General features: G+C 42.4%; 1 protein-coding gene across 2 annotated transcripts in view; it reads left to right on the top strand.

Moving 5' to 3' along the window:
• adgra2 (adhesion G protein-coupled receptor A2) overlaps positions 1-12,689 on the top strand; it is a 34,423-nt gene continuing 21,734 nt past the window's right edge. Inside the window, exon 1 of one of the 2 annotated variants that reach the window (XM_067522536.1) lies at positions 1-1,057. In XM_067522536.1, coding sequence (XP_067378637.1) covers positions 756-1,057 — 302 coding nt within the window. In that variant the 5' untranslated portion in view covers positions 1-755. The remainder of the gene's footprint in view (positions 1,058-12,689) is intronic. The other variant, XM_067522538.1, reaches the window with a different exon arrangement.

Below are 12,689 nucleotides of genomic sequence, written 5' to 3'. Positions count from 1 at the left end.
GACCGCGGGAACCAGAGCACGAGCAGACGGAACGGGCGCACTTGGGGTTGTAACTAAGTGAGTTTGACTGTGACAGAGGCAAGAACGCAAAACCGCTAGATTTTGGGAATTACACAGGAGCCGCTCAAGACAATCTCACGTCTCGCCCAAATTCATATTTTCAATTTTATTACAAACTGCGCTGCGCAAAAGTCCACGGGGAGCTCTGGGATCAAGGAGCACGCTGAAGAAAGTTTTTTAGCCAAGCGAAACAACTGACAAAGGTTTGAGATTAGACTTTTCTTCATCATATATATGATACTGTGGCTCTGGTCGTGACTGCTCAGTTGTGAGTCTCATTAACCCCAGGAACGACTTTTTGAGGGGGACAACGGTAATCTGGACACTCCTAGGTTTTCAAAGTGGTGTACATTTCTTAAGGTAGTAATACAAGCACTACCTTTATATAGACAGAATTACAGAATACTGCGGCTCTTTGTAGGTGGTGAAGACGTATGGATGGACTCATCCATACTCATCCATCCATTGGATTTATGAGCCATTTGGACCAATGGGAGCCGTGCGCCCAGGCTGCCATGACATAACGGGACACTTGGAAAATCAACGGCCCTGAATGTTTCTGGAATGACCAGATGATGTGTGTTCACTGTTGAGGGGAGGATCTACGAGTTTACCATTCATTCAACACCCGTACGCACTTGTGTTTCTTTTTGACACCCTTACACCCTCTGGAAGCTTCATGGTGGAGATATGGGATGACTGGAGGCGGGGGTGCAGCTGAGGTGACAACCAGCCGAAGGACAATGTTTGCGCCCGGCGTTGGCATCCCTCCGCTGCCAGGACGTCTGGTACTGATGCTGCTTCTGCTCTCTGCCTCCGAGCCCACGTTCTCCCAGGCTTGTCCCGGGTTGCTTGCCTCCTCCAGCGGCTGCAGCTGCAAAGACGAGCGGTCCAAAGCGCACGGCGTCCAGCCTGTGGGGAAAAGAGTCAGCTGCAGCAAGGAGGAGCTGACTGAACCTCCGGATGTCAGCCTGCTCCCTAACAGGACCGTCACTTTGTGAGTTGGAAAACTTTACTGTAACATCCTAACTAATAATATATCACTAGTGTACTGTGATACGGGGCGGTGAGAACAAATGGTGAACCTACGCGATTATCTGAAAGAAATTAATTTCGCAGACCTGTTCCACTGACGCTGAACATTTTTTACTATCGTTAGAATAAGTGTAACCTACAATTTAATTGGCTGTGGAGCCACAGTGTTTCCATAGGACTTAATTTGTCGAATGTTCAGTTTAATGTAATTCGATTAAAAATACAAATAAATATGAAAAAATAGCTTTACATGAGATTTAAATATTGTACTTAGGCCCACACACCTACAGTGTCATGACCTCAATTTTAACTCCACTGAGGACTTGCTGCAGTTATAAGTCTTGTTAGGTCACAAGTTTACATCTTGATTTAGTTTAACTCTGGGGGCTGAACAAGGAGAGGGCAGGCTGACTGTAGCCATCATTATGGCCCTGCCTCTTTGACACAACTCTGTCACTTTAAATTTGACTCTGACCCAGCCAGGCTCTCCAAGTTCAGCTCCAGCTTTCTCCCTCCACCACCACCACCACCCTGTGTACATGGTCCAAGTCACTTGGCCTTGCAAAACTAGATTAAACAGAAACACATTTTGAGTATTTTATATCTGACTCTTGCTTTACGGGTGGGTTGGCTCCAACTTTTAGTACCAATGACACCCTGTCCCATGATGGCCTTATGGTGAGGATCGAAAACACCAAAACCATTTGGTGAGAACAAGACTGTGTTGATTCTGGGCCAGTTTAGTTTGATATTTTAATTATGAAGCAGTTATTTGTGTGGTCTATTTGGACCAAACTTGAAAGGGCCACATCATGGGCCAAAACACACTATCTCTCATGATGGATGCATTACCAATTTATCAGGGACACATTTTTTGGATGGTGTTTTTGCTCAGTTGTGATGCAACATTGCAGCTCAGACTTTCTGAAGCCATTGCTCGTTCCCACAGTATGTTATTGTCTCTCTACACTGACCCAGTGGGAGAAATGCTGTTTGCACATGGGCACAGTAAAAAAAAAAAAAAAATCGTTCAACTGCAGTGAGCATATGAGGTAAAGTAAGGGGATTTATGCCCCAGGAGAGCTAAAGCCAGCCAGCGCTCCGTTTATAGGCCTTTATGTTTCTTGCTTAATAAAGGCAGGATAAACATCTGGGGAACACATTGCTGAAAACCAGAGGCAAGAAAAAATGGCTTGGGTGGCATTGGGTGAGGTGATTGGACATAATCTTCCATCCCCGCACCTACTAATTTTGGTTAAGGTTGTTTTTGTACAGATGTTTAGCATTCTGTGACACATTCGTGTATCTCTGTTCAAAACGCAAACAATGTCAACCAGAAGTTCAGCATTTCCTTTACATTATCTGCCACTTCGTTGGTCTGGAAAGTTAATTTTCCTTAAGGTTTGATGATTTCCTCAAGCGCTCACGCTCCTATCGTTGCTTATGCCATTAGCTCCAGATGTGGAATGTGAGAAGTTGTGTTGATATCCATGTTATTCCTGGCATTCCTCAGTCCACCCAGAGACTGCAGACAGTATCCCAGGTGCAGCAGGGGATCTTTAGTTGTTCTTCTGCACCACTTCGGTCCCTTCCCACCATCGTATGGCCTGACGTCCAGCCCCGCTGCCCTTACTCCTGGGGCAGCATGGAGGAATGCTCCCTTCCATGCTGAGCAGGCAAAGTCTGGAGAACACCAGGCCCAAGGTTTCCGGGGCTGGCTGCTACGTGTAATGCACAACAGCTGGCCCCTGTGAACATTCCAGCTGAGGGCCCCAAGCCTCATGGGAAATCCCAACAGGGATTTGTTTATTAAAACTATTAGTTGGCTGTTTGTTTTTCTGCAGCCATAAAGGAGCAACCAGTCACTCCCTGAATATCACCTTCTTCTTTGACCTGTCATGTGCTACACTTTGATTACATTGAATACATCTGTGTCAAATTATACATCTCACCATAGCTATTAATGTACAGTTTATCACTAATTTAATCACGCATTATGCTATTCCCAGTTTTCAGTCAAGAGTTCCAGTCGCCTTTCCCACTTTCCTTCTTTTTTCTTCTCTTTAGCTCCACGATTCTCTCCCCTTCCCACCCCTCTATCATGAGTTCATCCACACGCAGTAACTCTCAACCTAAATATTTAGTCGTCTTGGTAGGAAACTGCCATGTCTAAACTCCTTCCAGATGTGAGCCTGTGCAGGCTTGTGTTTAGGCCTAATTATGCACTGCTGCAAAGGAGCTGGATCATTGGGAGGGGAAGAGAAGCGGAAGGGAACCAAGGGAAAAATAGATAAGAGTGTGAAAGCGAATAGCAGCAATTGTTGAGGAGAAAGTAGGAATAAATGACAGTAGTTGAAAGGAGGCTGCAAGGAAGTAGAAATTTGAAGAGGGGAACAAAGAAGGAGAGGAGACCAAGAGAAAAGATGGAGGAGGAAGAGGAGAAGCTTGGCAGGCTGTTCAGAAGGATGTGCCCCTGGAGACTGAAAACTCCCCAGCCCCTGACTAACAGATCTTCATCACTGGGGTGAGATGGAGGAGGAGGCAGGGCTCTTCAGTGTAGCAGCATAGCTTTGTTTTTAAAGCATTGCTCCATTTCTCAATTATTATTGTTAGTCTTCTGAAAAGAGAGTGAAAAAGGAAGTTTTGTTATTTTTCTGTAAAAAAAAAAAAAAAAAAATCCTTTAGATGGATGCATCATATACATAGAAACATGCTTTCTTAGCGCTGTGTGGCGGCAGCTGTGTTTGTTTTAATGTTTTAATGAAGAACAGACAAATGAGGAGAACGTACAGTGGCAGTGTGTGAATGTGCGGGTGCCTCATAGCTTGTGGCTTTTACCCAAGTCAAAACCGTGCTCCTCCCCTGGCGTATTTTGTTGTCATCGCTGTCAGTGACTGATGGCTGTGGCTCACTGGGTGCCAGCCTGAATGAGTGGGCGCAGATGCTCGGGGTAGGGGGTCAGCGTGCCCTTTATTGGCCTGATGCCCCTTCACCCGAGACAGCTGCATTTGCAGGACAGTTACTCCCTGCGTGTTTGCACTTGAGCCCAGTATATAATTGTTGCCGGCTGCTTAAGATAAAAATATTTCAACTGGGGTAGAAATTTTATTATCAGTGAGGGTCACTGTTATAAATGAACACTTTAGTTTAAAGTGAGGAGACTGTTTTCGAGCAACAGGTTGATCTTAGCTTGCTCACTATAGGTAAAACTTATTTATTTAACTATCAGATGAGAAGATTGATACTACTCATAATATTGAGACACAGCTACAGCAGGCAGCCAATTTACTTAGATTATCTTAAAAACTGTAACCTCTCCCCCACGTCCAATAAGCTAGCCAGTTGCTACTGTAATGCAGCTTCATATCGGTTGTAGGCCTCCTGAGAAACTCCCTCTCATCTAAGACTGAGAAAGAATAAACACATTTGCCAAAAAGACTGAGCCAGTAATTCAACCTTACTTTGTTTCGAACTTGTGTTGGGTCACTTAAAGTCTTAAACATCTTCAATGATTTTATGAAAAAGCACAAACAAACAAAAAGTTCAAATGTTTCCAGCTTTTTGGAGCTTTTTTAGTGCTGATCATATGAGAGGCAATTACAAGGTCGAAGCATGTAGTAAATGGAATGCGGAATGTGAAATATTCACAACAATTAAGCATCTTATCAGCTGCAAATGAAAAGACCAACAGTATTGCAGGGTAGAAAACCTGTGTTGCATTGCTTTGCGTATACTAAAATGTGTTTCTGTAACTTTATTAATCATTTATTTTCCATAGGGTGCTACATTTGGCAAACCTAAATGGTACGGGTACAACAATACTTTGGAGAAGATGCTAGTCACTGCTTCTGACATTTCAAAACAAAATGTATTGTATAAACTTCAATCTAGATTGACTTTATTATGTGTCAGTATTGACTGAAATAATTCTGAGTAAAACATTCAAAATTCAAACATTATTTTGCTTCCATTTAGCTGGAAGAATCTTCTGTGTCTCTGTTTATTTAAAGCCAGCTCACCTCAACAAGATCACAGATTGGCTTCATGAATTTGTGTGTCTTTAATCTCCATTTTAATTTCTTGACTCACATCTTCAACCTCTCACTTGTGGCCCATGTGTATGGATACCAAAGGGACAGCAGATGTGATGGTGGTTTGGGTATGTGAGTCAGTATGTGCTGAGATGGGAGTATGTCGATGAAACGTCCCAGTCATCTTATCAGCAGGGAGAATTCCAACAGCGGGGCGAGCGCTGGACCCCAGGCATTCCTGCAGCAATATGGTTTATTTATGTGGGGAAAGGTGTTGGGGGGTTGGGGGTGGTGTGAGGCTCTCCCTCGCACATTTTAGGTGGAGCAGCAGTCAGCAATAAATCAAAAAAGCAAACAAAGGCCTGACACTGGATATTCAGAGCCTTATACTCAGCTGCAGCACCTGCCAATGCCACACAAGCCCTGGATTTAATCATGCCTTCGCAGGTTAAGGTAACATGAGTGGAGTGGGACATCTCCATGCACCTACTGTGCTGTACTGTAGCTGCCCGCCTGTTTGGATGATGAATGTGTATATCACTTATCACCTCGCTGTGTTTGTTGATTAAAAGCCTGCGAAATTTCAAAACTTGGCAAAAACAGAGAGCTGTGTTGTCATAGTAATCTCATACCCCCAAGTGGCTTTTTGTTATTTTAGTTTTTCCTTTCACGCCGCTTTCTTCTTATCTTACTCCAAAAATCCCTGACTTTAACTTTTCTTTGCCAGAGCTAACTTCCCTCTCTCTGTGTCTGACCACAGTGGCCCCAGAGTTCCTGCTCTGTGTCGACACACAACACATGGATACAGACCCAGATAATGGGTGTCTATAGTGGGAATGCCTGTGGCTTAAGTGTGTGTATCTGTGTGTATTTGTGTGCTATGTGTTTCTGGTACTTACCCTTGAGAACCAATCCAGCACCACAGTGCAGTCACCTACTGAATTTCACAAACTCATTATTGTAATCTTAGTTACATTTCCATTACTTTTCCAGCTCACTTCCTGGTCCCTGTTCAACTCGTTATCCATCATGAATGCCCGGAGGCGGCTGTAGTAATGTAGTGTGGTAAAGGCAGTTGTCCACGGATCACAGGGTCAGTGGTTCGATTCCCTGGCTATATGTTGAAGTGTCTCTGGGCAAGACACTGAACCCCTAACAGCCCATTCCCCCAGCTGTGCCGGCCAGTGCCGACCAAGCCCGGTAGATATTGGGGAGGGTTGCGTCAGGAAGGGCATCCAGCGTAAAAACTGTGCCAAATCAACATGCGGACAATGATCCGGTGTGGCGACCCTGAACTCACGGGATAAGCCGAAAGGACATTCATTCATCCATCATGAGAGCTGATTTGACATCATGTCCAGGTTAGCATGTGTTTCATTCACCCTTGTCTGCAACATCTTGTTCAGTAACTTTTGAGAAAAAAAATCAGTTCATGCACAACGTCAAACAACAACTCATCTTCATAACTGCTTTGTTATCACTCCAAACCAGTTTAATGTTCAGTATGCTATTACTGTAGCGCAGAACCATATATAACCAGATATTAAAAATCTGCCACTACATTTCTTTTATGTATTGCTCCTTCTGCCAATGTGCGTTGGTTTACAGCCCTAATCAAAGGGGAAGAGCAAGTTGTGAAACAAAGAAATATTCTTTTATTAAAATCTTCATTGATGGAGCAAACCACTGTCCAGCATGAATGTGTATTCCTTCAGCTAAAATCAAATCATTCTTTGGAAAGTATGTCGGTCTACCATATTCTTATAATACATGCCCTATAACTGTTTAATAAATAATAGTCAATTCTGGTGTCAAAACTGATGACGTGCAGTAGTTTGGATTGAGGCGATTGTGATTCTTTAAACAGTGCAGTATTACAAACTACCAAAAAAAAGCAAAACCTTCTCACAGATGCCTCAAAAGACACTGTGAGAGAATCTGGGGCAGAACAATTTTAGCCTACTCTTTGTAAAAGCAGTCTAATGTCCCAGCAGCCTTTGCTCAGGAGCGGAAAACAGAGGCTGGTTATGAGACAGAACAATGAGACAATGTTAGCCAGGCATACACCACATTCCACTCACTGACTGAAAAGGCTAAATTCACTAAATTGCCTCATTAAAAGTGTAAAAACACTTTAGACAGTGATTAAACTGACTATTGTGTCCCTGCTCTGCAGCCATAAACTTTTCAATTTGTTTTTTCTTGACTTGTCTTAGACTCTAAATATTGAAATAATTTATTGTAGCTTTATAGTAAGGCGGTGGTATTTTAGCTCGTCTTCTCTTGCTGTTAATATTTGTAGCAGCTCCTTGTTTACGTCTTCAAAGTTCAGTGGCTGTTCAGCTGTACTAAATTGTTTGTAGACAGCACAAGAAACACACTTAATGGACAGTTCCTGTTAGCAAAACGATGAATTGTCTAATAAGACTGACTCCAAGTGGGGGACCTTCCTCTCTGGAGTGTGCATTGTGTGTGTGCGTGTGTGTTTGGATATGCATATGGGAAGGGCGTGCACAGCTCTCAAAATAGGCTTCAGTCCTTCCCTGTCTAATTAGAGACATTTCAAAAACCCAGATTTTAATTTTAGACTAGTAACTTTTGGAGCACTTATAAACACACACAAACACACACACACACACACACACACACACACAAACACACACACACATTGAGTAAACATACACACTTTCCGTTTAAGTAAATCGGATGGGTCACAGAGTTGTGCATCAAAATTTGCTCGCGCACACACACACACACACACACACACACACACACACACACACACACACACACACACACACACACACACACACACACACACACACTCACAGCCACAAACCACTAACCTTACTCCCTGGGCCAGGCTGGTAACCCAAGCACAATGCAGTATACTCTATAATAAGCATATATCAAATGCAGAAGCACACTCCCCGAACTGTACGTAGCCTCAAGGCAGGAAAGAATGATAATAAAGCTTAGTAATGCAAGATTCTCACCATCTTAAGTCATATTTTGTCATATTAATACATATGACAAGAATCTGTTTCACTCCTTAATGTGGCCTTCTTCCCCTTTCATCCCTTGATGATCAAATTACTTAATCAGAGTTTGCAAAATGATTTCACAAGAAAATATTTTGCATGCAATTACATGGGTGCTCCTTTCCATGACAGGCGGTAAATGGGGTTTGGAGCTTGGCAGCGTTCCCTGATGGCTGCTACAAGCCCTCTGGTGGGTCAGGCACAATGGGCACATTCACATCTTGACATGCATGTGCTGCTAAAGTGCCTGTTGTGCTCAAGGACATTTAGTCTCTGTGTTACATTCAGTGCTGTGACTCTCGAAGGACAGACTCAGGGTGCAAGAGGCTCCTGGGCCCACTGGCTTAGGTGGCTCTCCGTCTTTTTATAACGAAAGGGTTAAGCTATTTGGATGGACCCATGCACTGAATAGTCAGCACAGTCTGGAGGCCTCTTATGAAGTACTTATTGTAAAAAAGATGACACAGCCACCTCCCAGTCTGAGATCTCTCTGCCTGTGCTCTCCTTTATTCCTCCTCCCTCAGCCTTCCTTTTCTGTGCCCCACCAAAGTGTCCATTAGCAGCACAGAGACTGAGAGACCAAGGTTAGGTTCAGCTGATGCTGGTTTTTGAAGATTGACACAAATATTAACTGTTAACAGTTGTGACTGTGTGAACAGTGAGTGTAAATGTCATTGAAATAAATCATGTTAATATCATCAAATGAATGATAATAACTATAAAGATTATGTCATGCACAGCCAGTACAGTACCAAATCTACAATATACAGTCAAACCATCTGCATCATATTCATTATATTGGGGTTGAATGAAACAGACCAACAAATATGACATTTTTGCAGTTTTATATTTTTTTCTACTGCCCTCTTACACACAATTTAATTTCCCCAAACTATAAACATGAAAAAGCCACACTTAGGCAGGCCAAACCTCAGACATGGGAGACAAAATTAAACACTTGAATCAAAACATGTTATCTTCCATCTAAATGACACTAAAGAATACTTTTTGTCTCTGGATGACACACAGTAAGCTACAGAAGCTGCCAGATACAAAAACTAAAATACATGGAAAACTATTACAAGGAATTATGGCATGGGAAGTTCAGACAAAAACAATTTCTTTACATTTAACGTTTTTAAACATCTTACTAATTGTAAAATTTTGCATGTGTGACAATTGCTGGATTTTTTCATTCTAACCCAATTGCTGCGTGATTATATCTTCCTGAGACTAAAAACTTTTTCCTCTTTGCAAACAAATCTTTTTAACTCAAATAGTGTCTAAACAGTGCCTGAGCTTATTTTACAAATCACTATGATTCCTTCAGCTCCTGAGATAGGACTCATATGACTGAGCTCCTTGTCTATGAGGTCAATCTTCAGTGTGGTGTAGTTTTGTAATGGCTTTTATATATTCAATCTGACGTTTTGATGGTGAAGGGCTCTGGAAAACCTGGTAACAACCAAGTTAAGCATAACAATTTTAAATCCATAATTTGGTTGAACCACAGTATTTAGTTAATCAATTATGTCTCTCCTCGTTACTTTGAGTGCTGTGCATGTGTGATGTGTATATAAAGAGAAATACTGCCATGTTCACTTACTGTAGTGTTTGTCTGCCAATATACTTGAAGTGCAACTCTGGCAAGCAAAAGACTCTCAAATGGGAAGCAAAGAGGGAAAATGAAGTTAAAACACACTCGTGGTTTTGTATAGAATCTTCTCAGCTGTAACACACACCGATTAAAGTGCTCACACAATGCTGTGCTATTAGTCTAAATGTGGATAATCGCATTGCTTTCAGCAGAACTTAATTACCTCCAAGGAAAATTCCCTCAAGGCTAAATTATTTTGGTTTATTGATATGAACTTAAGCATGGCTCCGACACAGACCAGCATGTGCATTATCAAGGCAGCATGCTAATTAAACCAGGCTTAATTGAATAATGATGCAGTGAGAATCTTACTGAAAATCACTCTCATTATCTGGCTCCCATTGGTCTCTGAATTAGGACTGGATTTATGGCAAGTTACCAATCTCTTTCAAGGGTTCTTCTCTTTCACCTCGCGTGTGTTCCTCAAGGGTAAGACCTTTCCAAAGTGAAATGATGTTTACACAGTGGCCTGTTGGCTTGTTTTTACTCTCTTCATTAAGCTGAACCTGTGCCACTCTGCCTCTGTTTGATGAGGAGGGCTAGATCAATGCTCAAAGTTAGGGGTAGATGTGGAGCCCCAAATCAGCCCTCTTCCACACACAGTGATCATTGAACAACATCCAGGGCACTCTGGATAAGCTTGCAATGTTTTGCTAGTGAAGCAGCAGAAATGCTCTGGAATCAAATGATATTCAAAGATTGTAAAGAGTAAGACATAGGTAATGAGAGCAAGTAGCTTAGCCTGCAGATGAATTCTTATTAAATATATATCCCTCCTAAGACCCCTTCTCTGCTTCTGGCTTGTCGTAGAGGCCTGCAGCTACATAGAGCCTCACTGTCTGAGTCCAGCTTGTCTAAATATATCGAGAGCATCAGGGGCCAACTAAAATTAGAGATTTTTACTTCAGTGCATTCATTCATGTCATGGATTAAATGCCAATCCAGGATGGAGCATTTCCTGTACATACTTCCCAACAGAAGCTGTTTAGCAGAGGCACAGACTGAAGGGTGCAAACATACTGACACTGAAATTTCAGTGGTATCCGACAACAAACAGGACATCCTGTTATGTTTGGCTTTGTAGTATTCTTACTGTGGTTAGGACAGAGGATAGAAGCATTCTGTGTTGTTTTTTTTCTCTCTCTGTCCCTCTGCACCAGGTTGCAGTCTGGAAAGCTAGAGGAATCTGGTGAGCTGGTGATGAGCCACACACAAGTCCGCACAGGTCCACCACAGACAGACAGCTCCTCAATAAAATGATCAGTTGTCAGTGACCCAAAACTACTGTTGGAAACATTTGACAGTTACAGTATAGTTAGATTACACACAGGTATAAGCACACATGTGAACACACAAGGCAGCTTGTTACAGCCTTGAAGTTCTGAAGAAAGAGGAGGTAAATCAGTGAGCAAATACGATTTGTAACATGCTGCCATGCCCCTGTGCGGCCCTCAAATGCTTTGTGGGCTTAAGAAGCAAACAGAGTGAAAGTGGCTTGGTGCAGGGAAGAGCCGCTGTGGTTACTAGACAGTCAAACCTGTGTAGGTTTAACTTTTTCCCCCTTTACCATGCAACAAGGAAAACCTGAGCTGACACGGGGCTACACTTACTAATAAAACACAAGTAAAAATCAGTAGTGCTGTATATAATGAATTGAAATGATGACAGTAAGTGTTTGGCAATTGTTAGTCTGAAAGGGCATTTAAAGGCTTTTCTTTTTCTATCCTAATCACAACCTCCCTGCAGAGACTAGAATGTATTTAGAAATGTGCAGGAAAGCTTAACTAAAGTTAACTAATTATGGAAAGTGCGGGACACAATTAGTGCATTCAAGCAAATGCTTTTTCATGTGTGGGACAAACAGAGGCGAAGCTGGTGTCTGTGCTTCTGTTTGGCCTGGACCTTTTATATTACTCCAAGCTTTTTGATCTTTATGTAAATTAATTAGATGAAATGGTTAAATGGGATTCTGGATCCTAACATGTGGCTGTGGTTTTTTTTACATAGATTAGATAGATTGAATTAGCCTGTCTGATTTGTTAGGGGCCCTTGAGGTCTGAAAGGGTTAAGTGAATGAGAGATGGTAAATGTAGCTATGAAATACCATCCATTGCCTGGACTGAGTTTACACACTGTCGTGCCATGTATGATGAGGCGTATTGCTCTAGAAAATAGATTAATTCAATCTGCCATCTGATCTGTCACTTATGTCGAGGAGAAAGGAGCCTTGTGTGCAACAAAATAGCGTGTAGCACGAGAGCACTAAGCAGAACATGGGCCTCTAGTAGTGTGGCTTTTACGATTAAGAAACCACTCATCTTTTCTTTGTAAAGCTCTGCTAACCTTTGTATATTCCAGTGATGAAGCGATGCACTCTCATATGCCTCAGCTGTCACCTGCCTCCGGACACTGCTCCATCTGTCTGATGACTGTCCAGGAAGTGCTCTCTCTGCTAACCCCGACCTCTGAAACCGGGTTCTGAATAAACAGTTAATTGGCTGGGTTTCCTGTTTAGCCTGATGGGAACGCCAACTATTTCTGTCTGTTTACAGAGTTCTGCCTCTTTCTCTTTCTCAGATTTGTACTCTGTACTCTGTATTGTTTATGAAAGAACAATGTTCTTCACTACAGCTGTGCTCCAAACATTAGGCTCTCCGAGATTATACAGTAGTGTCCAGTCTCTGCAACTCTCCTGTGTTCCTGGAAATCTACGCCTTTTGTTGTCTGCGGGAGGGTTTCTGTTAGCTCGTTTTGTGGTCTTTGTTTATTTGTAAAAGTGAACTTTCAAGTCCTGGTGTACAGAGTAGCAAACTAATTGAAATAGTCTGTGTCGAAATGTTTTAACTTTGGACAAATGAGGGTTAT

This window comes from Channa argus, chromosome 11 (genome assembly GCF_033026475.1).
Source record: "Channa argus isolate prfri chromosome 11, Channa argus male v1.0, whole genome shotgun sequence".
NCBI classification, from domain to species: Eukaryota; Metazoa; Chordata; class Actinopteri; order Anabantiformes; family Channidae; genus Channa; species Channa argus.
Note: the sequence above shows the minus strand (reverse complement) of the source record. Positions and strands in the feature narration are given on the sequence as shown.